Below are 21,101 nucleotides of genomic sequence, written 5' to 3' on the forward strand. Positions count from 1 at the left end.
CAGGGTCACACAGCTAGTAAGTGCTAAGTGTCTGAGGCAGGATTTGAACTCAGGTCCTCCTGAATCCAGGGCCGGTGCTCTATCCACTGTGCCACCCAGCTGCCCCACTTATCTCCAGCACAATCCCAACCATCTGCCAGCTTGCCTTCTAGGGTTTACAGAGTGCTTTTTCCCCAGCATCCTGATGTGCCTGCCCACGGGAGCATCCTTTTCCAGACAGGACACGGAGGCTCAGAGGGACAAGGGGCTTAGCCATGAAAAATGACATTTCCACTGGACCTCATGTCCCCTCTGCCATCTTGGCCTCAGCCCAGGCCTGGGGGCACGAGTGTATAGTGGAGGTCTCTGAGGGCTGGAGAGGTCACATGACTAGGATTCATTCCTAGACAGGTCTCTGACTCTAGGGACAGGGCCCCGTCCCATAGCAGAGCTGCCTTTCCAAGCAGCACCGGGTTCCACAGTTCATAGGAAACAAGAGGGATTTTATGGGTTCTTTGGGAGCTACCTGTCTGTCACACACACACCCACACCCACACACGCACGCACACACACACCCACACCCATAGCATATGGTACAAAAATAGTTTATTATAAAAGTAAACTGAAATCCCCAATAATTTACATTGTCCTCCACCCCAGGGAGGTAGCCAGAGCCCTGGGGAGGTATCTCAGACAAAGGGGGTTGGGGGCAACGAGGAGGGGGGCAGGCAGGCAGGGGGATGTGCCAGCCAGACGCCCAGTTTCCCTGGCAGAGGATCAGAGACATGGAAGGGGGGGTGGAAGGGAAGTTAGGGGTAGGGGTGTGTGTGCAAATCTTGGTCCTGTGAGTCTTGGGAAGAGGGGGAATGTGCCTTCACAGTTTTGAGGGGGGCCTTCCCTTGATGTCAGAGGCTTTCCCCCCTTTTCCCTCAGCTTCCACCAGGAGCAGGGGATGGGGGCACAGGTCGGCCTGGGGCGCGGAGGGGCCCCACGTAGGGAAGAAACGCTGTTGGGGACTGGGTTGGCAGGAAGAACATCTGGGGGCCCTGGAGTGAGGTGGGGGGGTCCTCAGGGGGTGAGCGGGGTGGCGAGGAAGAAGCTGGCGATGCTGACGCGGGGCCTGGAGGACAAAAGAGTTGTGAGGGGGGAGAGCAGTGCTCCCCGGTCCCTGAGAGGAAGAGGGTCTGGGGGATGATGATTTCAGGAATCATGGGAATGGGAGCCTGGGCCAGCAGGTGACTTAATCCAGGAGGCTCAGATGCCTGGGATGTCCCTGAAATGACCGAGGTCTAGGGCAGGGACTGGGGAATCAGGAAGGCAAGGGGGCTGGGCTATAGGATGCCTAGGTCCCTGGGGGGCTCTTACCACTAGATCCCAATTGGCTGTTGCCTTCAGGGGAAATGGGGGCACTTCCATCTTGGCTGGGCTCTGGGGGTCCCAGAGTGGGCTGAGGGCCGGGCCGGGCAGCTTTCCCTCTCAGGATGTCAATGACCTTTGGGGAAGAAGGATGAAAGGGGAAGGAATGGTGACTCACAGGAGGAACTGGGACCTCAGCTGTCCTCTCCCTCTGCAGCTGCTGGAAACAAGGCTCCCCAACCCTATCTCCCCAAAGTCCAGCTCAGGCTGGGTCCCCAACACCCAGCCTCAGTCTTTCCCTTTCTTCTTTACCCTTCCCCCCATTTTTGCCTCTCCTTTTCTGTTTGCACTGCCTTGCATCTTTGCACACATGCGAGCATATGTACATGTGCATGTGTGTACCCCAGTGTGTGTGTGTGTGTGTGTGTGTGTGTGTGTGCCCTCCCTCCTTTCACCCCCCATATTTGGCTGGCTGGCTCTCTTTCTCCATGGTCCACACCTCCTCAATTCAAGACCCAGGGGGGACTCACTCGTCGATTTCGGGCCACCATGAGAGGTGTGTCATTGTGACAGTTCTTGAGGCTACTGTCAGCCCCGCTCCGGACCAAGGTTCGAACCAAAGGCAGGAGGCCTCTGCCTGAGGCTGAGTGGAGGGCAGAGCTGCCTGAGTACATCTGTGCGTTCACATTGGCACCATGCTGGGGACAGGGGGAGAGAAAATGATCAGAGCCAGGGGAGAAGGACAGATCACCTCGGGGCTGGGGCCAGAGCCCCTGGGGGTGGGTCCAGAGCCCCTGGGGATGGAGCCAGAGACCCTGGGGGTAGGACCAGAGATGATGCGGGATGGGGCTAGAGCCAGGGGATGGGTACAGAGAAGGGACATGGGTATAACGATGAGGCTCCTGAAGGCAGGGCCTGTACTGAGCCCAGAGCTCTGTAATCAGTAGGTGCTTAATCAATGCATCAGACTGCACTGAAGGCCACAGAGGGAAGTTGGGGCTGGGGGCGGGCTGGGGGCAGGCAGGGGTCTCTCTCACCTGCAGTAGCAGCTGCACCATGGCTAGACTGTTGTTCTCTACTGCGTGGATGAGCGGGGAGCGGCCGCTCTTGATGTCCTGGGCAAGGAGAGGAGGGCTAGGTTACCCCCCACCCACTGAATGCCTTCTGCTCTCCCAGGCCCACTCTCGGCTCCAGCCGCACCCCCCCCCAGGGAGTCCCCTCCCAAGACCCTGGGACTTGGGGAGGGGTCACATGTGGGGGCCAGGAGTTTGGATGTCCCTCCCCCCGCCCCCTCCCCCCCACTCACCACTGCATCAATGTCGGCCCCGCGGTCCAGCAGCAGCAGCACCGTTTCTGTGACTTCTGTGTTCACGGCCACATGCAGGGGGGTCAGCCCTGGGCGAGGCAGAGAACAGAAAAGGGGATGAGGGACGCCCCGCCCAGTCCCTGCAGCTCCCTAGCCCCCATGCCTGCATCTTAGGGGGATGAAATAGAGGGAGTAGAAAGCTAGAGGCTGGTCCTGGCTCTGTGGCCACAGCCCCTTCTCTGGGCACGAGAGGGGCGGCTTGGAAGTTCCACTGAACCGTGTGATTTCTAAGGTCCCTTCTACCTGACCTGTTCTTTGCTCTAACATTCTGAGTCCCAGGTTCTCACCTAGCTCTGTCTTTTGATGTTCTAAGGCTCCTCCCAGCTGACATTCCCTGTTCTAAGATCCCTCCCGTCTCTGCCTTTCCATGTTCCAAGGGGCGTCCTAGGTCTAACATAGAACATAGAATGTTCTAAGGGCCTTCCCTCCCCAGGCTTGGTGTTTTAAGTTCTAAGGGTTCCTCCTCTGACATTCTGTTCTGCACCTGCCCCCCACCCCGGGGCCCCCAGGCTGTGGCCCTCACCCTCATAGTTCCTGGCTTCCAGGCCCAGTGCCCCAGGGGCCGAGGTGTCCAGCAGGGCCCGCAGGCAGCTGGGGCTCCGGTGTTCACAGGCCAGGTGAGCTGCTGTCTGGCCATTTCGGTCCAGGGCCATGGGGTTGGCCCCCATGGACACCAGGAGCTTCACCACGGAAGGCAGGGTAGTGATGACCGCTAGGTGGAGGGGTGTCTGCCCGGGAGAACAGCCATGAGGGTCCTGAGCATCGAGGCTCCGCCAACCCCCCCTCTCAATGACTCAGACTCAGGCTGGCCACTAGCCAGACTGACAAAGGCAAATAATGGTCCCTGCCCTCAAAGAGTTTACAATCTCCAGGGGGGATCGGGAAGTACCCCCTGTGTACAGGTAGACTACCTGCAACTACAAAGGAGTTAACCAACGACTGGGGTTCTGCCAGGGCGAGGACCCTCCCGCCCAGCCCCCTCCAGCCCAGCAGGGTCCCTGATTTTCGGGCTCACCTGCCTTAAGTTATTGTAGACGTCCAGGTCCCGACCCCCTTGTTGGAAGAGGTGGACCAGGCGCTGAACTGCTAGAAGGTTGCCCTGGGCTACTGCGATGTGTAGAGGCCTGGGGGCACAGACAGAAAGGCCGGTGGGCTCCCTGCCTGTCCTCCCCGTTGGCCCCCAGCGCCGAGGAGGATGACAACCAAGTGGGGTCAGTTGAGCAAGGGAAGGGGGAAAGGCTGTAAAGCAAGTCACGCTGGCTGAGCCTCAGTTTCCCCTTTTTGTAAAGACCTGGAGAAGGGATTGGGTGGATATTCCTAAGGTTCTTTTAAATTAGCCCAAGGGCAGAGGTCCTTCCCAGCCAGTCTGCCCTGCATTGGTGCCTTTCTCTCTCCACTTTCTTGTCATCCTTTCCCTGCCTGCATCCCTCTATCTCCATCCCTTTAGCCTCTACCTGCGGTCACTTGATCTCCAGTTCCTCATTCTCTTTTTGCCCCACCCCCACCCCACCCCCATCCCAGTCCCTTAGTCCCAGGCCCCAGGGCACGTGGGAGGGGCTCGAAAGGGGAGCAGGAGCTGCTGATTTCAGAGAAACCTTGGGGCCGGAGGCCGGAGTTCCCATAAACCGAGGCCTGGAGGGAGGGGGAGGGCAGGAGGGAGGAGGCGGGGTCGAAGGAAGTGGGGATGGGAGGGGCTGGCCCTGCCCTCACAGACTTCCAGTAACCAGGCTGGGGGGGGAGAGGGGGGGCGGAGAATCCACTTCCTGCCCCAAGGAGGGGAGGGGGAGGGGAAAGGATGGGGCAGAAGCTGCCCAAGCTGGGCTCTCCCCCTCCCAAGCCCCTGAAACCCTGGGGCCCATGAATTGGGGAGCATATTCCCTCCATTAGGGGATCCCTAATTTCCTGCCCTTTGGGGACCTAGGAGTTGGATTCCCAGCTCCCTTACATTCATTCTAGAGACCCCAGTGTCCCTTAGGACTCTAGGCTCCTTCCCTCCGTGGGCTTCTCCCCCACGCTCTCAGGCTCATTTGCCTCTGGGACCCAGAGTACCAGCTCTGGGGCTCTCGATTTCCTTTCGGCCCCTGGCATTGAATCCCCTCTATTCCTGACCCTTTGAGAGTTCAGCGCTCCAGGCTCCCAGCTTCAGCTCCCCACCCCAGCATCCAAGGACAGGACTAAGGTCAGGGGTGAGCAGGGTCCATTCCAGTAAGCCCTGTGGTGTCTGCCTCCCTCGTGGTGGGAGCTGAGGGCGGAAGGGGTTAAGGCCAAGTGTGTGTACAGGGGGAGGCTGACGCAGGCCTGGGGAGCAGCTGGGGCTGCGGTGTGTCCTGCGGTCTGGGGCTTCCCCGGGAGGCAGCCACTGCAGAAGTGTTTGTGTTGGGGTGTGTGTGTGTGTGTGTGTGTGTGTGTGTGGAGGACGAGAATGAAGCAGGGGGAAAGGGACACAGACCAGGGAGGGGAACCGAGGGGCAAAGGACTGTCAGAGGGAGTTGGGGTCACAGGGCAAGGGATCTGTCAAAGGGGGAAGGAGACATGGACATGGGACATGGAAGGTGAAGAGGGACGGGTGGTTGTCAGAGGAGATGAGGACAGAGGGGTGAAAGGGGACACGGAAAGGGGAGAGGCAGAGGGGAGTGTGGCTGTCAGAGGGGGAGGAGGGCAAAGAGGGGGGAGGGGAACATAGAAGGGGGAGGGGAAGAGGGGGAGTGTGGCTTAGAGGGGAAGAGGGGACAGAAAGGTGAGTGGAGCAGAGAGGGGGAGGGGGACATGGAAAGGGGAGGGGCAGAAGGGTGTGTGGTTGTCAAAGGGGGAGGGGACATGGAAGGGGATGGGGAGCATAGAGGGGGAGGGGGACATGAAAGGGGAGGGGAGCATAGAGGGGGAGGGGGACATGGAAGGGGGAAGGGCAGAAGGGTGTGTGGTTGTCAAAGGGGGAGGGGACATGGAAGGGGATGGGGAGCATAGAGGGGGAGGGGGACATGAAAGGGGAGGGGAGCATAGTGGGGGAGGGGGACATGGAAGGGGGAAGGGCAAAGGGGTGTGTAGCTGTCCTTGGACGAAGCTGAGGTCCAAAGGTCACTCACGTGTCTCCATCCTCATCAGGTCTTGTGGCCTTGGCAATGTCAGCAGTGAGTGGGTTCTCCAGGGGGCAGAGCACTGGGTATGTGGGTGGTGGCAGGCCCAGGACTGGAAACGGGGCCCCCATGGCTGGTGCAGGATATAGGAAGGGGCCTGTGGGGGAGAGGGTGTGAGACCCAAGACCCCCCTCCCCCTCACTAGTACTAAGTGCTACTATACTAGTACTACTACCTAACTTCACTTTATACAGCCTTACTGGGTGCCGCGCATGGTGCTAAGTGCTTCACACTTATAGCTAATGACAGGGAAATAAGGAAGGGGAGGGAAGACCAAGATTTTAGTGTGAAGGAAAAGTACAAATGAAATCCAGACTTTTCAGTGGGTTGGGAGCCAGACCTACCAGAGGCACAGTGGGAAAAGGCAAAGAACTGGCTCTGCTGCCTAACATTGTGGCTTCCAGTCCTGGTTCTTTTGCTAAGCCACCTGTGTGACCTTGGGCAAGTCATTTAACCTGTCCCGATTCAGTTTCCTGGCCTGTAAGTTGGGACCAAGGTCTCTTTCAACTTCACATGTCTGTGATTCACGCTCATCTGTGAGGCTGGGGGGCTTTCAGAATGTCAGAGTCTGAAGCAGTCGTAGAGACAGTCTTGGTTCATCACTGTACACAGGAGGAAACAGGCCTGAGAGGAGGGAAAGGACTTGCCCAAGGTCTTAGCCAAGGCAGGGCTAGAATTACATTGAAGTCTCCCTCCTCCCAGCTCAGGGTTCTCTCCACTGAGGTTCTAGGGGCCTCAAGATGGACTGAGGGCTCTGTGTATGTGTGTGTATATTGGGGGGGATGCCTGGGAAGGGCTCTCTGTGGTTTTTCTGGGTGACTCACGGTCACGTCACACAGTGGCTAGAGTCAGCCAGTTTGTGCAATGTCCTTGCTCTTGGGGTGGGCTACAGAGCCTTGGGGGGACAGGAAAGGAGGATTGGACAAAGATCCAGGAAGCACAGGGTGACTGGGTTGGGAAGGGAGGAGGGACAGGGGCTGGGGAAGGAAGAGCTGGGTTCCAGGTTGGACAAGAGGTTAGGGGTGAGGATGATCCGGTCTGGGAGTGGAGGGGGGAAGAGTGCAAGCTGTGCTGACATTGGAATAAAGGGAGGGAGTCAGGGAGGATGCAGAGTCTGGGGGGTGGGAGTGGGGTTAAGATGAATGTGGGATGGGAAGAGGTAAGGGGCCCGGGAGAGGGCAGACGTTCGGGTCTTAGGGTTAGAGGGAGGATGCCCAGGTAAGGACTGGTAGGGCATCCAGATCAAGGACAGGATGGAGAAGGGCAGGTGGCCAGGCTGCAGGTGCCCAGACTGGGTTGGGCACCTGCACCCAGTGCCCAGGTTGGGTTGGACAAGGGTGCCTGGGTCAGGATGGGGTGGGTCTGCTGGAATATGTGGAAGAGAGCCAGGTCAATGTCAGGCCAGGCAGCCCAAACCAGGTCGGAACAAGACTGCCTTGGGCAATGGGAGGCTGCCTCAGGCCAGATGGAGGGTGCCCAGTGAAGCGCAGGGGAACGGCCAAGGATCGAGGAGGCCTGGAGGAGGGCCCCTAGCTCGGGTCGGGCTGCCAGGGGTGGGAGTTTCTCTCAGTCCCTCTCACTCACCAGGATAGTAGATGGCTGTTGCAGGACCCGGGAGGCCAGGGTACATGCTGGGGCTCTGGGGCGAGGGCTCCGGGGCTGGGGCGATGCCGGGCCCCGGGGACTCCTGGGGCTCCCGGTAGCGCCGCTTTCTCAGGGGCAGTGTAGCCTCGGGATCGGGGGCCCCGGCTTTGGGCCGCGTCCGCAGGTCCACGGGCCCCTCGTCCATGTCCCGGGGGCATCGGGGCATGGCCGGGGCCCCTGGCTGCCTCGGGGACTCTCTGTGGCCCGCCGGGGCAGAGGCAGGGCTGGGGAACTGCGCCGAGCCGACGGGGCGGACTGAGCCCCGTCTGGGAGGGAGGCCGGGTCGCCGCCGCCGGGCACAGGCTGCAGCTCCGCTGGGCTCCGCTCAGATCTCAGCACAGCGAGCCGCGCACCAGGGACTTCCCCTCCAGCCAGCTGAGCTGAAGGGACTTTTGTGAGCCGGGGCGGCGCCCGCCCTCCCCCGCCTCCGCCCTCCCCCGCCTCCCTCCCCCTCCCCGGTCTCGTCCGGGCCCCCTCCCGGTAGGGCTTTCCTGGAGGCTCCGGACTCTATTCTCTCCCGGCTTCTCCTCCTTCTCCTCCCTCCCCTCCTTTAGGGGCTTGTTTTTGCCTCTGTATTTTCACTCACACACACACACACACACACACACACACACACACACACACACACACACACACACACACACACACACACACACACACACGGCCAATGTCTCTGATTCTCTTTGTCTCTTCCTATTAATCTTTGCTGCGTGTCTGTCTGTTTCGTCTGCCGTTCGGCCCCAACTCTTATCACTGTGCCACCTAATCTCACCCCCAGCCTTTGCGCCCTCCGTCTTCTCTCAGTCTCTGTCTCTCCGTCTTGTCTATTTCTGGGTCCCTCGTTCTGTCTGTGTCTGACTGCCCCCCCCCCCGCTTCGAACCCTGTCCCGTCCTCTGTTTCTCTTTGTTCCCCTACTCCGCCTCCCCCCCCCCCCCCGCTCCGCTTTCTGCCCATTTCTCTAGGGCTCTGCCCTGTGTGTTGTTCCTTTTTCCTCTCCTCCACCCCATTTTCCAGGAGGGAGGGGCATGGTGGATGGAGGGAAGGGTAGGGGTGGGGGCAGGTGGCGGGAGTACAGGGGCAACAGAAGAAGCGGTAGACACCTGTGGAATGACTGAAAGGCAGAGATCGAGTCAGTCTGCGAGAGAAAGTCCAAGCCAGTCAGAGATCTGCAAAGACCTAGATAGAGACCGAAGGTGGGGGAGGGGCGGGACAACCGAGGTCAGAGGGAAGCGGCCCAAGGGTGGGGGTGGGGAACAGGCCCAGCTGGTTGGGGGGAGGATGAGTCACCGAGTCGCTGGGAGGGAAGGGGAAGGAACCCTGGAGCCGCCCTCCCCCTGCTTTCCCTCTCCCCCCCACTCAACGTCCCTCCTCTCTGCATCCAAGAACTGGGGCCCCTTCTTTTTCTCTGTCCTCACAGGAATGGGATGAGGGGCAAAGAGGCAGTGGGGGGTGGAGAGGAACAAGGTGAGGTGCTTCTTCTCACCTCTGCCTCTCATCCCGTCTGTCCCGAGCCTGGCCCCTTACACCTCTAGCCAAGCTCTCGGTTTCTGCGGGCTTCCCTACTCTTCCCTAGCTCCCTTGTCTTGCGCTCCCTTTCTCCAGTCTCCCTCCCTCCACTCCCCTCCAGGAATGGGGGTGGGGGCCCGGGAGAAACCGGGGCTTTCCCGTTTTTCCCCAGGGGCGAGGCTCCTCCCATCCCTTTCTTCTTTCCTCCTTCCCTCCCGGCTTGAGGTTGAGTCCGGGTCACTGAGTCACGGAAGGGAAGGAGGGAGGGACCCACTTCTCCCTTCCCTACTCCCCCCCCCCCGCCCCCAATCTCCCAGAGCCTTAGAGAGACCTGCCCAGAGTCGCTCTGTCTCCTCATCGCTTTCTCTGGTCCTCTAAGAATTTCAGAATCCTAGATCGGGAAGGAGTCTCCAAGATCAATGGCACCCATCTCTTCATCTCTTAACTGGCTCTGTCTCAATCCAGTGCTTGGCAGGGGGGTGTAATAGAGAGCACTGGATTTTAAGGCAGAAAACCAGATTCAGATCCATACTAGGGGTGTGACTTTGGGAAAGTCATTTCCCATCGCTAAGCCTGTTTTCTCATGTGTAAAATGCAGGGGGCGGAACACCTTTTCATGGTGGACCCCTCTTTGTCTGCCTTCCTCTCTGCATCTAGCTGGCTCCCTGTCCCCTCTCTCGGTGTCTTCTGTTCTGTTGTAGTCAGGTCTTGCCCAGTATTAAATATGTTACCCTGAGGGTCTGTTTCTTTGCCTCCGTGTAATCCCAGGTCTCATCTCCAGTCTCTGGGACCACATTAATGAAAGTGAGTGTGATTAGGGGAGAATCTCCTGTCCCACCCTCCTCCCACCTCTAGCCCTAAGCAGACCTTTTCTGGACTTGGACCTGACCTTTCCCCCTCCCCTCCCCCTCCATTTTCCTCTCAATCATTAACTAGGGCCAGGTTGGGGTGGGGGTGGGGGGTTAGAGACCGTTCTGGGTCCAGGTCAGAGTTCAAGGAGCTGCGTGGGGTAGGGAGGTATCTGTCTCTGTCCCTTCCGGTGTCACCTTCCCAATCGCTTTGTTTCTCTTGCTCCCGGATGGTGGTGGGATGCTGGGGTAGGATGGATGTACTCTTTCTGTTTGGCCCAGGAATGCAGTCTGAGGGTCCAGGGAAAATCTTACGGTCTGAGGGGGGCGGCAGTCAGAATAGGGCATGAGGAAGTTGGGGATTTGAACAGAGTCTAGGGAAAGACTGAGTCTGAGGAGGATCTCAAGGTCTGGGAGAGTCTGGGATCAGGGCTTGTTGGGGGAGGGGGAAGTCAGAGGTGACCCAGCCCCCTCTCCCCCCCCCCAAGCTGGGCCTAATTTCCCAGAATCTCCAGGAGATCAGGAAAGTCCCGGCTTGGGGAGTCTCCTCCCTCCCTTTCCAGTGTCGGGAATGGGAATGGAAGAGACAGTCAAGATCAACCTGTCCCCTCCTCAACCTATTCCCTGGGAAGGGGTTTTAATTAACCCTTGCCTATCCCTTCTGTGCCACTTTCTAGGAAACTTGACAATCTGGACCTTTATCTGTGCAAGGAGAATCAGGAGCTTCCTCTTCTCCAGGATCTGGTTGTCCAGATGACTGATCCTTCATCCCTTGGCTATTTAACTTGAGTAGTTGGGGCAGCTGGGTGGTACAGTGTATAGAGCCCTGGCCCTGGAGTTGGGAGGACCTGAGTTCAAATCTCACCTCACTTACTAGCTATGCGACCCTGGGCAACTCCAATATCCTTAAACATCCAGGGCCATCTCCAGTCCTCCTGATGTATCTCTAGCCACTCATCTCAGATGGCTCTGGAGGAGAGAGTGAGGTTGGGGTCTCTGCACAGCCCTCCCTCACTTAAATCCAAGTCAGGACATCACCTGCCTGATGTCATGGTCCTCTTCCAGAAAGCAGGACAAACGACAGCAACTTTTCCCGCTTTGGGCTGCAGGTTCCTGATCTAGAAACCTTTGGGGATTAGGGACCGTCTGTCTCTTCCCTGAATCATGTTCCACTCTTTCCAAATCTATCTCGATGCCTCTCCAAGGAGTCATCTGGGATTCACCCCAGGAATGCTCCCTCTCCCTGCACAGGAAGCCCTCTGCAAGCAGGGCTGGGCCTCCTCCTGCCTCTGGTGGTGGCTCCCCAGGGCAGGCCCCCAGATTCAGGGCCTCTCCCTCAAATTGCCCAAGCAGCAACTTGACTCAGTCCTAGGCCCTGAATTCCACAGAAACCTGGGCCGAAGTCAGTGGGTGAATCCGGGCCAACTTCCTGGAGGAGGAGCTATTCCCTTCCCCCTCCCCCCCTTCCTTCCCCCTAGACCCTCCCTGCCCTGGGGAGACTGGCTTATCCTGGCACTCAACCCACCCTGCCCCACCCCAGGGCCTTCTGCCAACATTTAATCTTCTTGGAGCCACAGGCTGGAGGGGCTATTGCAACATAAACCCTGGAGGGCCCTCCCCCCCCCCTTCTAGGGGGAATCAGGATGAAATTCCTCTTTTCTGGAATCTTTTTTAGGCTTTCTCCTAGGGAACACTGAGGCAGATCTGGGAAGACCCAAAGCCTTAGGGGACCCAGGTGGGAAAGGGTGTGAAGGACCCAGGAAAGGCAGGAAAATGTTGGGAGAGACAGGGAGAGTGTCAGGGAGTGGATCTGTGTGAGTAGCTTTGGGTGGGTGAATAGCTTTGGGTGGGTGGGTGGGGGGTCCTCTTCTAGGGTGAGGCAGAAGGCATGATTCTGCTCCCCTGACTCCAGGGGCCTGTGGGGGCTTCTGCTGCCCACTCCTCCAGCCCAGAGAAAGGGAAGTCCTAAGAGCCTTGGAAAAGGCCCCTCCCTCATCCCCTCATCAGGTCCAGGAAGCAATGAGGCCATCCTGTCTAAATTTCCCAGTAGTTCCGTGTCCTGAAGGGCAGGAGCATGGGGTGGGATCTGAGAAGCAAGGGGTTCTCTGGGTTTTCTGGGTGTGGAGAAATCTGGAGGGCAGGGCTGCCACCTCATCTGGACCAGGGAGGGAGCCCCTGATAACCCCTAGCAGGCAAAAGGAATTAGCCTTGTGATGGGCTGGTCTGGGTTAAAATCCTCACTGTGCTACCTGTGTGACCTGGGGGAGTGACAAGGGACCACCCAGACCTCTCTGTGCCTCAGTTTCCTCTTTTGACCTAGATGACTTCTGAGGTTCCCCCTGGCTGTGAACACAGAACTCTTTTTGGGTGAAGTGGGAGTCCTTGAATCTTTGGTCGATTCCCAGGAAATGGGTGCCTCCCCACGGAGACCACAAAGAACCCCAGCCCTGGCCACCATAGGATTAAAAATAAAAGAGAGAAAAGTCCCTGAGCTCCCGGGAAGAGCCCTTTGCCCTGAAACCAACGGCACCCTTGGCCCTTCCTCAATCTCAGGCTTCTGGCTCAGGGTCAGATGGCAGCTTTCCCACGCCCAGCCTGGACAGTTTTTTCATCCTCCCCCTGCCTGAGGCCTGGGTTCCATCCCCATCTTTGTCACTGACTCACTGAGTAACAATGGACAAATCTCGGCCCCTTTCTGCCTTAGTTTCCTAATTTGTAAAATGAGGAATTGATTCTAAGATTCCCTTCCCAGCTCTGCCAGTCTATCATCTTGTTTGGGATGTTCCAAGGACTGTCCCAACTCTGCCATCCCATGTTCTAGGCACCTTTCTGGTCCTAACTTTTGTTGAGTCTTTTTAGGAACCAAGATTTTAAAAACAATTTGTGTTATTATTTTTTTTTCACCTCACCATCTTTTCCTAATAGATTTCTCCCAAAGAATAAAGAAAAAGAATTCAGAATAACTAACTTCCAAAGCAGTTGAGTGTGACACTTGTGTTCCACACCAATTCTCTCTCTCTCTGCAAGGGAGAATTTGTAACCTCTATGAGGAAGGGAGAGGTGCTCTTTCTTGTCCTATCTTGGGGTCATGTGTGTGTGCGTGTGTGTGTGTGTGTGTGTGTGTGTGTGTATGTATGTGTGTAGGGAAGGAACAATTATTCCTACAGCACCTACTATGCGCTCTGTGCTAAGCCTTTTTTACAGATCCTCACAACAACCCTGTCAGGGAGATGCTGTGATCCCCATTTTATAGATAAAGAAACTGAGGAAAATGGAGGTTAAGTGACTTGCCCAAGGTCATATACCTAGTTAGTGTCTGAGGCTAAGGAATCAAGATTTATTGGGTATGCCAGGTTCCCAAGTTATCTGCTCGTCTGATGCTTCGAGGTTACCGTCATCATCATCTGGTTCACGGCTGGTCCTTTGCTTTCTCCAGTTTTGCAGATTCTCCCCTTTACAAATTAACCACTTTGGGGCAAATGGCCCATTTTGGTAAAGGAGCAAGCAGACAGGCCCAAACTTCCTCATTTGCTCTTCTCCAGTCTGTCCTTCCTCTCCCTGCATTGTGCTAAGCTGATTCTTTCTTGTGTTCCTAAAGGGAGTGGCCCCCCAAACACAGGCAGCCACATCTGCTGCCCCACCTCAGCCACCAAATAAATCATACTCTCCATTTCAGAAGGTAAAACCTGCTCCTCCTCCAGGAAGTCTTACTTGATGAATACCAGGTGACGGACCTGAGAGTTTCTGGCTTGCTTACAGATTCACTGAATCCTATACAGGGGGATGTTCAACTTAATAGAATTATTGTTAGGATGTAAGCCTCTTGGAGGCAAGGATTAGTTCATTTTGTGGTCTTAGACCCCCTAGTGCCTGACACGTTATGTTGTTGTTCAGTTGTGTCTGACTCTTCATAACCCCATTTAGCATTTTCTTGGCAGAGATAGTGAAATGGTTTGCCATTTCCTTCTCCAGCTCATTTTGCAATGAGGAAACTGAGGCAAACAGGGTCAAGTGACTTGCCCAGGGTCATGCATATAGTGTCTGAGGCAGGATTTAAACTCAGGTTTTTCTGATCTAGGGCTGGTACTCTATGCACTATGGCGCCACCTAGTGCCCTGCCTGACACATAGTAGGCTCTTGTTGATTGGTTATTGAATGTTTTTTTTTTTTGGTAAGGCAATTGGGGTTAAGTGACTTGCCCAGGGTCACACAGCTAGTAAGTGTCAAGTGTCTGAGGCTGGATTTGAACTCAGGTCCTCCTGAATTCAGGGCCAGTGCTCTATCTACTGCGCCACCTAGCTGCCCCTGGTTATTGAATGTTTTAGTCTCATATTCTTGAGTTCTTAAAATCTTAGGTTCATAGAATTTTACTTGCTTAGAGCTTAGAATTGTTGCCTTTATAGATTCTTGGACTCATGGACAGAATATTGGGTTTTGAGTGGTAAGGGATGGCCCAGGGAAGTCACATCCAGTCCAACCCACAGCAAGGGCAGAACTCCCTTTGTTCTGCAGCTACGAGGGACCATCCAGTCTTGGCAAAAACACCCCCGGTGTGGAGAGCTAACAGTCTCTCTAGGAATTCTGGGACCAGAATGATGGCAAAGGGTAGGCCCGTAATAGTTAAATAATTGTTGAGTTGAAAGATTGTAATGTATAATCTATATTAGATTGTCTTGGGGAGAGTCGAGGGAAGGAGAAAAATGTGGAACTCAAATAACGAATGCTGAAAACTGTCTTTGCATGTAATTGGGGGAAAATACTATTAAAGAGGGGGAAAACCACCCCAAAACAAAGTAGTTGTTGAATGCAATTTGGATAGTAGGTAGGTGGCACAGTGGCTAGAGTGCTGGACATGGAGTCAGGAAGAATCCCCTTCCTGAGTTCAAATCCAGCCTCAGATACTTACTTAGCTGTGTGACCCTGGGCAAGTCACTTCACCTTTTTTTTTTTCTTTCTGTTTTCTCATCTGTAAAATGAGCTCGAAAAGAAAGCCCCAAATAGGGTCACAAAGAGTGGGACAGGACTGAACAACAACTAAATTCCTCCTCATTTTATAGGTGGGAAGAGGCAGTCCAGGGCGTAGAAACGAATGTTCTAGGCCATCCAGTGAGCATTCAGCTTGGGTTCAGAGACTAAGAAGCCAGACCTCCTTCCTTACTCTAAGGTCGGCTTGGCCCATGGCTGCTTCCATTCCAAAAACTGGATTGGGGGTGGATGACCTCTAAAGTCTCTGCCAGGTGTTCTATTATCTATAAGCTTATGACAGGGTTGTGTGGTGTGTTGTCTGGATGCTTCTGAGAAAGGGGATAGAATTGTAGATCTTTCTAGGTATCTATCTATCTATCTATCTATCTATCTATCTATCTATCTATCTATCTATCTATCTATCTATCTACCTACCTCTCTCTCTCCCCCTATCTCCATCTATCTTCTCTCTCTCTCCGTATCTATCTATTTATCTATCTGTCTACCTACCTATCTCCATCCATCCATCCATCCATCCATCCATCCATCCATCCATCCATCCATCCATCCATCCATCCATCCATCCATCCATCCATCTATCTATCCATCTAATCTATCTATCTATCTATCTATCTATCTATCTATCTATCTATCTATCTATCTATCTATCTATCTATCTATCTATCTATCTACACACATGTAGAGAGAGAGAGGAAGAGAGGAAAAGACAGAGAGAGAAAGAAAGAGAGAAACACACAGAAACAGAGAGAGAGAGAAAGAAAGACAGAGACAGATACACAGATAAAGAGAGAGAAAGAACCCAGGCTTAGGCTTTTTGGGGTTGGAGCTTGCAAGAGATGAGAACTGAAATGCCACAGAACAGAGGATGCTGGGATTGGAAAGGGAGGAGGCAAGGAGAGGGTGTACTATCTCCCCCTCACCCCATTCTCATTCCCTGGACTCATTAAATCCAGCTGAAGTTGCATGCAGCTGTCATCTGCCCGGGCAGAGAGCGAGGAGGGCTGGGCTCTGTGGGGAAGTCCCTGGGCTGAGCCTCACTTCTCTGGCACCTGGTGTATACCAGGATCCTGGAATCCTGGACTGTTTGAGGCAGGTGGACTTTGCCTGATAAAGCTGGAGTTGGTGATAACGGCTGGGAGTGAGGAGGAAGGGAAAGATTAACTGGGTGAGGAAAATGACCCCCGCCCCTTGCCCTCCAGATAAGTAGCCTGAAGAACAGAATTCTGGGGCCCCTAGGAGAGCCAGGAGGAAGGAATCTCAAAACGTCAAAGCCCGAAGGGTCCTTTGTTCAGTTGAGTCTGATTCCTCGTGACGCCTTTTGGGGTTGTCTTGGCAAAGATCCTGGAGGGGTTTGCCATTTCCTTCTCCAGCTCATTTGACAGATAAGGAAACTGAGGCAAACAGGGTTAGTGACTTGCCCAGGGTCCCACAGCTAGTAAGTGCCTGTAGCTGGATTTTAACTCAGGAAGATGAGTTTTCCTGATTTCAGTCCAGTGCTTTTATGAACCGTGGTGCCCCCAGCTGTCCTGTTACTGAAGGGTCTTAAATGGTCTTAAATGTCCTTCAATATCACAGGATTAGGAACTAGAAGGGGCCTAAGAAATCATAGAAACAGAATTAGAGCTGGAAGGGATCTCAGGGATGATTTCATGCATTTTCTTCACTTTACAGAGGAGGAAACTGAGGCCCAGAGAAGATAAGGAACTAATTCTAGGCCACACAAATAGAATGGAGGATTTGCACCCAGACCCCCTGACTTCAGATATTTTTTTCCCCCTATTCCTCCCCCATCAAAAACCTCTTTGTGCTAATAAGGAAACCTGGGATCCAGAAAACTTAAGGGGTCTTCTCCTGGGTTCTGGGTTAAAATCAGGGTCAGAAACGAGGTGAGAACACACTCTATGTTCTCTGGGTAGAGCTGGTGAGAAAGTAGACCTCTCATTATATTTGGAGAGCTGTGGAGAGAGGCCACCTGGGAGATGACACCACAGGATATCAGGGTATATGCCCTTCCCCTCCACACTTCCTGGGAGGGAACCTTAGGATATGGAATGTCAGACTGGGGAGGGAACCTTAGAACATGGGATGTTGAAAGTGGAAGGAACCATAGAACATAGAATGTCACAGGTAGGAGGGTTCATAGAACGGAGAATATCAGAGCTGGGAAGAGTATAGAACATGGAATATCAGACAGGAGGGACATTAGAACATGGAACATCAAAGCTGGAGGGATCTTAGAAAATGGAATATAAGGGGTAGGAGGGACCTTAGAACATGGAATGTCAGAGCTAGGAGGGGCCTTTGAATAGAGAGTGTTGACTGAAAAGACAAATATAACAAAATGTTATTAAACTTAGAACATAGATCAGAGAATGACAGAACTGGGAGGGAGCTTAGAACATGGAATGTCAGAGCTGGGTGGGGCCTTAGAACATGGAATGTCAGCACTGGGAGGAAACAGAGATACCAATTAGTGCAACCCTCTAATTCTACAGATGAGCGAGTTGAGCATCCACCAAGGGCAGTAACTTTCCCAAAGTCAAATACACAGCGCTGGTGGCAGAGCCAAGTCTAGAACACTGGCTGGAAGGGGGAAAGTGGTGGTGGGGGTGGCATTTAAACATACAAGTGCAATTTCAGACAGGAAAGTAGAGGAATGGAGACTCCTAGTGGTGACAGTATATGCCTTGGGCATAGGGGATCAAAGAACATTTGAGTTGAGAGAATGTGTAGACCCTTAGAACACAACTGAGTAGGTGGGAGGGTGGGGAACCTGGGAACAGATAATAGGCATTCCCTCCTTCGTGGCTGTCCCCCAAGTCTCCTTCTACCTCTCTGACTGTGCCTTCTCCGCCTTTTCAGCCTTTTCCCAGTTGTAGTCCGTTTCCCATGATGCTGCCCAGGGCCCTTCACTTTTCTCTCTCTACACCTTCTCTAGAACTCCATCTAGATGACTCCCAGATCTGTTCCTGGACATAGACCTCATTTCCAGCTGCTTCCTGGACATCTCTGCCTAGGGCTCCTGTCTGTATCTCAGATTCAACATGTCCCAAACAGCCAAGGTTAGCACTTTCTTCTCTCTTCTTTTTTCACCCCCCCCCCCAATATCCAATCAGTTGTGGAGTCCTATCTGTTCTATTTCTGCATCTTGGCCCTTTGTCACAGTGTCACTGTCTTACTTTACATGAGGAGGGTCAGGCCCTCATCACCTCTCACCTGGACCATTGTCCTGTGGGGGGCACTGCTCCAAACCAGCCGCCACATCTCTGTCCCAATAATCACCCTAAGGTTCCCATCTTGCCATGTCACTCTCCAGCTAAGAACTCTTCTGGGGCTCCCTAGTACCTTGGGGAGAAAACTCCCCAACATCCCAGCCTGATGTTTATAGCATATTGCAGCCTTTCCACCATCATTCATGGTGTTCTCCTTCCCATCCTGCTTCTAGCCAAACTCCCTGTCCCAGCTATGTGTATGAGAATGTGCACCAGGGCAGGGAGATCTTCCCTCCACATTTCTGCTTTCCATCATCCTCATCCTCTGCTTCTTAAAACCTTCCCTAAACACAGCTGAAAGTCTTCTCCTTCTTGGGTTTTTCTGGGGCTCTTTGCCTAGATCTTTCCCATGTTGCATCCCTCCTGACATTGTTCTCTCTCTCTCTCTCTCTCTTTCTCTCTCTCTCTCATCCATCTATAATTTGTGTACACCTGTCTCCCTGCATGGTTCCCTAGTCAGCTAGATGGCCCAATGGCTAGAGCACTGTAATGATTGGAATGATGCCACCTGCTGGAGACTTACTGTAGAAAAGCTCCACCATGAGGTGAACGTCTCTGAGGGCAAGACCATGAGTCTTTTCTTTGGCGTCAGGAAGTGACATTTGCTTGTGGGAGGAAGAAGGGGGGAGCCTGACGCTCTGACTGGGGCTCTTTCCTCAGGACTCTGGTGGAGACGGGAGCTAGAAATGTGCTCTCCCTTGGATAGATAGATGAATCTAGGCCTTTCTCTCTCTCTTTACCAAATTCTTATTCTCCTCAATAAATGCTTAAAAGTCTAACTCTTGCTAAGGCTTATGGTTTGTTGGCGACTACTCATTAGATATTTTAGAGAGACAAGCTAGAATTTTAGCCCTTAACAGCACTGTACATAGAGTTTGGAAGACTCACCCTTACTAGCTATGTGACCCTGGGCAAGTCACTTAATCACTAGACTTGCCTCATTTTCCTCAACAAAATGGAAAGAATAATAATAGCACCTACCTGGAAAGGTTGTGGTGAGGATCAAATGAGATAATATTTGCAAGCACCTGGCCCATAAGTAAGGCTTTGTAAATGCTTGTTCCCTTCCACTTCCCATGAACTATAAGTTTCCTGAAGACAGGACTGTGTTATTTTTGTATCTTTTTTTTTTTTTGGGTGGAGTAATGAGGGTTAAGTGACTTGCCCAGGGTCACACAGCTAGTAGGTGTCAAGTGTCTGAGGCTGGATTTGAACTCAGGTCCTCCTGAATCCAGGGCTGGTGCTTTATCCACTGTGCCACCTAGCTGCCCTCTATCTTTGTATCTTTATGGACAATGCAGTATACTATATATGGTTTCTTAAAAAATTAATTAATTTATTTAGAATTTTATTTTTCAAAATTACATGTAAAACAAATTTTGACATCAATTTTTTAAAACTTTGTGTTCCAACTTTTCTTCTTCCCTCCCTCCTCCTCCCACTAAGAACTCAAGCAAATCAATATAAGTTATACATGAGTAGTTATGCAAAACACCTCCTCATTAGCCAGGTTGTGAAACAAAACAGACAAAAACAAAACTTCAGATTAAGGAACTATCGAAAAAATTATGATTCCATCTGTTTTCAGATACCATCAGTTCTTTCTCTGTAGATGGATTGCAATTTTCATAAATCTTTCAGGGTTATCTTGGATCATTGCATTGCTGAAAATAACTAAGTCCTTCACATCAGATCATCTTACAGTATTGCTGTTATTTTGTATACAGTACATTTCACTCTGCATGTAGGTCTTTCCAGGTTTTTCTGATAGCATCCTGCTCATCATTTTTTTTTTGTTTGTTTCCACTAAAGTAACTAACAAAAAAAATTATGTTTCAATCTGTATTCAAATGCCATCAGTTCTCTCTCTGTAAATGGATTGCATTTTTCATACTATATATGTTGTTACTCAGTCATGTCTAACTCTTCTTGACCCCTTTGGGCTTTTCTTGGCAATGATACTTGACTAGTTTGCCATTTTCTTCTCCAGGTCATTTTACAAATGAGGAAACTGAGGCAAATTGCATATGTTAGGAGCCTAATTTGTGGGATTGAACATAGATTGTCAGCTGGGAGGGACCTTAGAGACCATCTCATCTCCCTCCTCCCTTCCTCTCCCGCACCCCCGCTGAACCCCTTGTATCCCCAGCCAGAATTCTCCCAGGTAGAAACTTCCTCCACAGTTGCAGATTAGCTCTTGTTTTGCAATTTGCAAAATTTTAGACACATGTCTGAGGCACAGAGAATTTCAGAGACTTGCCTAGGGTCCCACAGCCAGTGACTGTCAAAGTGGGGCTTGAACCCAGGTCTTTGTGATTCCCAAGCTGGATCTCTAACCACTAGGCCCCTCTCTCTGTCCAGGAGGAGAGACCTATAACGGGGTGTGAGCTGTCACTAGGGTTCAGGCTTCTAAAGCCTTCCTCCTCAGCCTGTCTTGCTCCTGCCCCTCATGGAAAGCTCTGAGCAGGGGAGGCTCTGGCCTCTGTGTCCAAGACAGGGGAGCTCAGAGACAGCCTGCTTGTCTCATTTTTCCAGAGCACCCCAATGCTTCTCACTGTGCAGGGGCCTCCTTGTCAAGGCTAGCAGGGTGTGGCAGAGACTCATCCTCAGTTTCCCCCTCAGTACAAAAAGGGGATTGACCCATATGGTCTCTAAAATCTCTTTAAACTGTTCCAGGGGATTACCAGGGTGGGGTGAAGGTCCCTGTTTCTGGGTGGGGCCTTCAAGGCTGGAGGGGGAAAGGGACAAAGGCTATGGGGGTGGGGGGGTGGGAAGAACACTAGTTCCTCCTGCTTGGAGGGGAAAACCAGAAGGGCAGTCTTAAAAATAAAGATAACAAGAGAGATACACCCTTGTTTTCCCAGGATAAGGCAAGGTCAGAGTCATTGAAAACCCTTCTCTGAAGGGTTCTGAAGTTCGAATGTCTAGACCCTTGGTCCTTCAATCTGCTAAAGCCTTGGGCCTTTCTCAGAACCATGGTTTAAAATGCATACTATAAAAATACATAAA

General features: G+C 53.0%; 2 protein-coding genes across 6 annotated transcripts in view; both read right to left on the reverse strand.

Annotated features, from left to right (window-relative positions):
- Positions 1-568: 568 nt before the first annotated feature.
- On the reverse strand, positions 569-7,915 carry BCL3 (BCL3 transcription coactivator). Of its 5 annotated transcripts, none has more exons than XM_043997810.1 (10): positions 7,420-7,553; positions 6,180-6,459; positions 5,785-5,932; positions 3,717-3,825; positions 3,225-3,429; positions 2,642-2,730; positions 2,373-2,450; positions 1,866-2,033; positions 1,345-1,471; positions 569-1,099 (listed from the first exon to the last, which is right to left on the reverse strand). In XM_043997810.1, exons 2-10 carry the CDS (start codon positions 6,283-6,285, stop codon positions 909-911), a joined length of 1,221 nt encoding a protein of 406 aa, XP_043853745.1. In that variant the 5' UTR covers positions 6,286-6,459; positions 7,420-7,553; the 3' UTR covers positions 569-908. The 5 variants fall into 5 exon arrangements, with proteins under 5 accessions (XP_043853745.1, XP_043853747.1, XP_043853744.1 ...); XM_043997812.1 differs by having other exon boundaries at positions 6,291-6,437; positions 7,420-7,550; XM_043997809.1 differs by having other exon boundaries at positions 6,180-6,437; positions 7,420-7,550.
- A 1,992-nt stretch (positions 7,916-9,907) lies between these two features.
- Positions 9,908-21,101, reverse strand: part of CEACAM16 (CEA cell adhesion molecule 16, tectorial membrane component) — a 45,899-nt gene continuing 34,705 nt past the window's right edge. The window contains 1 exon segment of the mRNA XM_043993908.1: positions 9,908-10,152. Coding sequence (XP_043849843.1) covers positions 9,908-10,152 — 245 coding nt within the window.

This window comes from Dromiciops gliroides, chromosome 3 (genome assembly GCF_019393635.1).
Source record: "Dromiciops gliroides isolate mDroGli1 chromosome 3, mDroGli1.pri, whole genome shotgun sequence".
In the NCBI taxonomy this organism is placed as follows: Eukaryota; Metazoa; Chordata; class Mammalia; order Microbiotheria; family Microbiotheriidae; genus Dromiciops; species Dromiciops gliroides.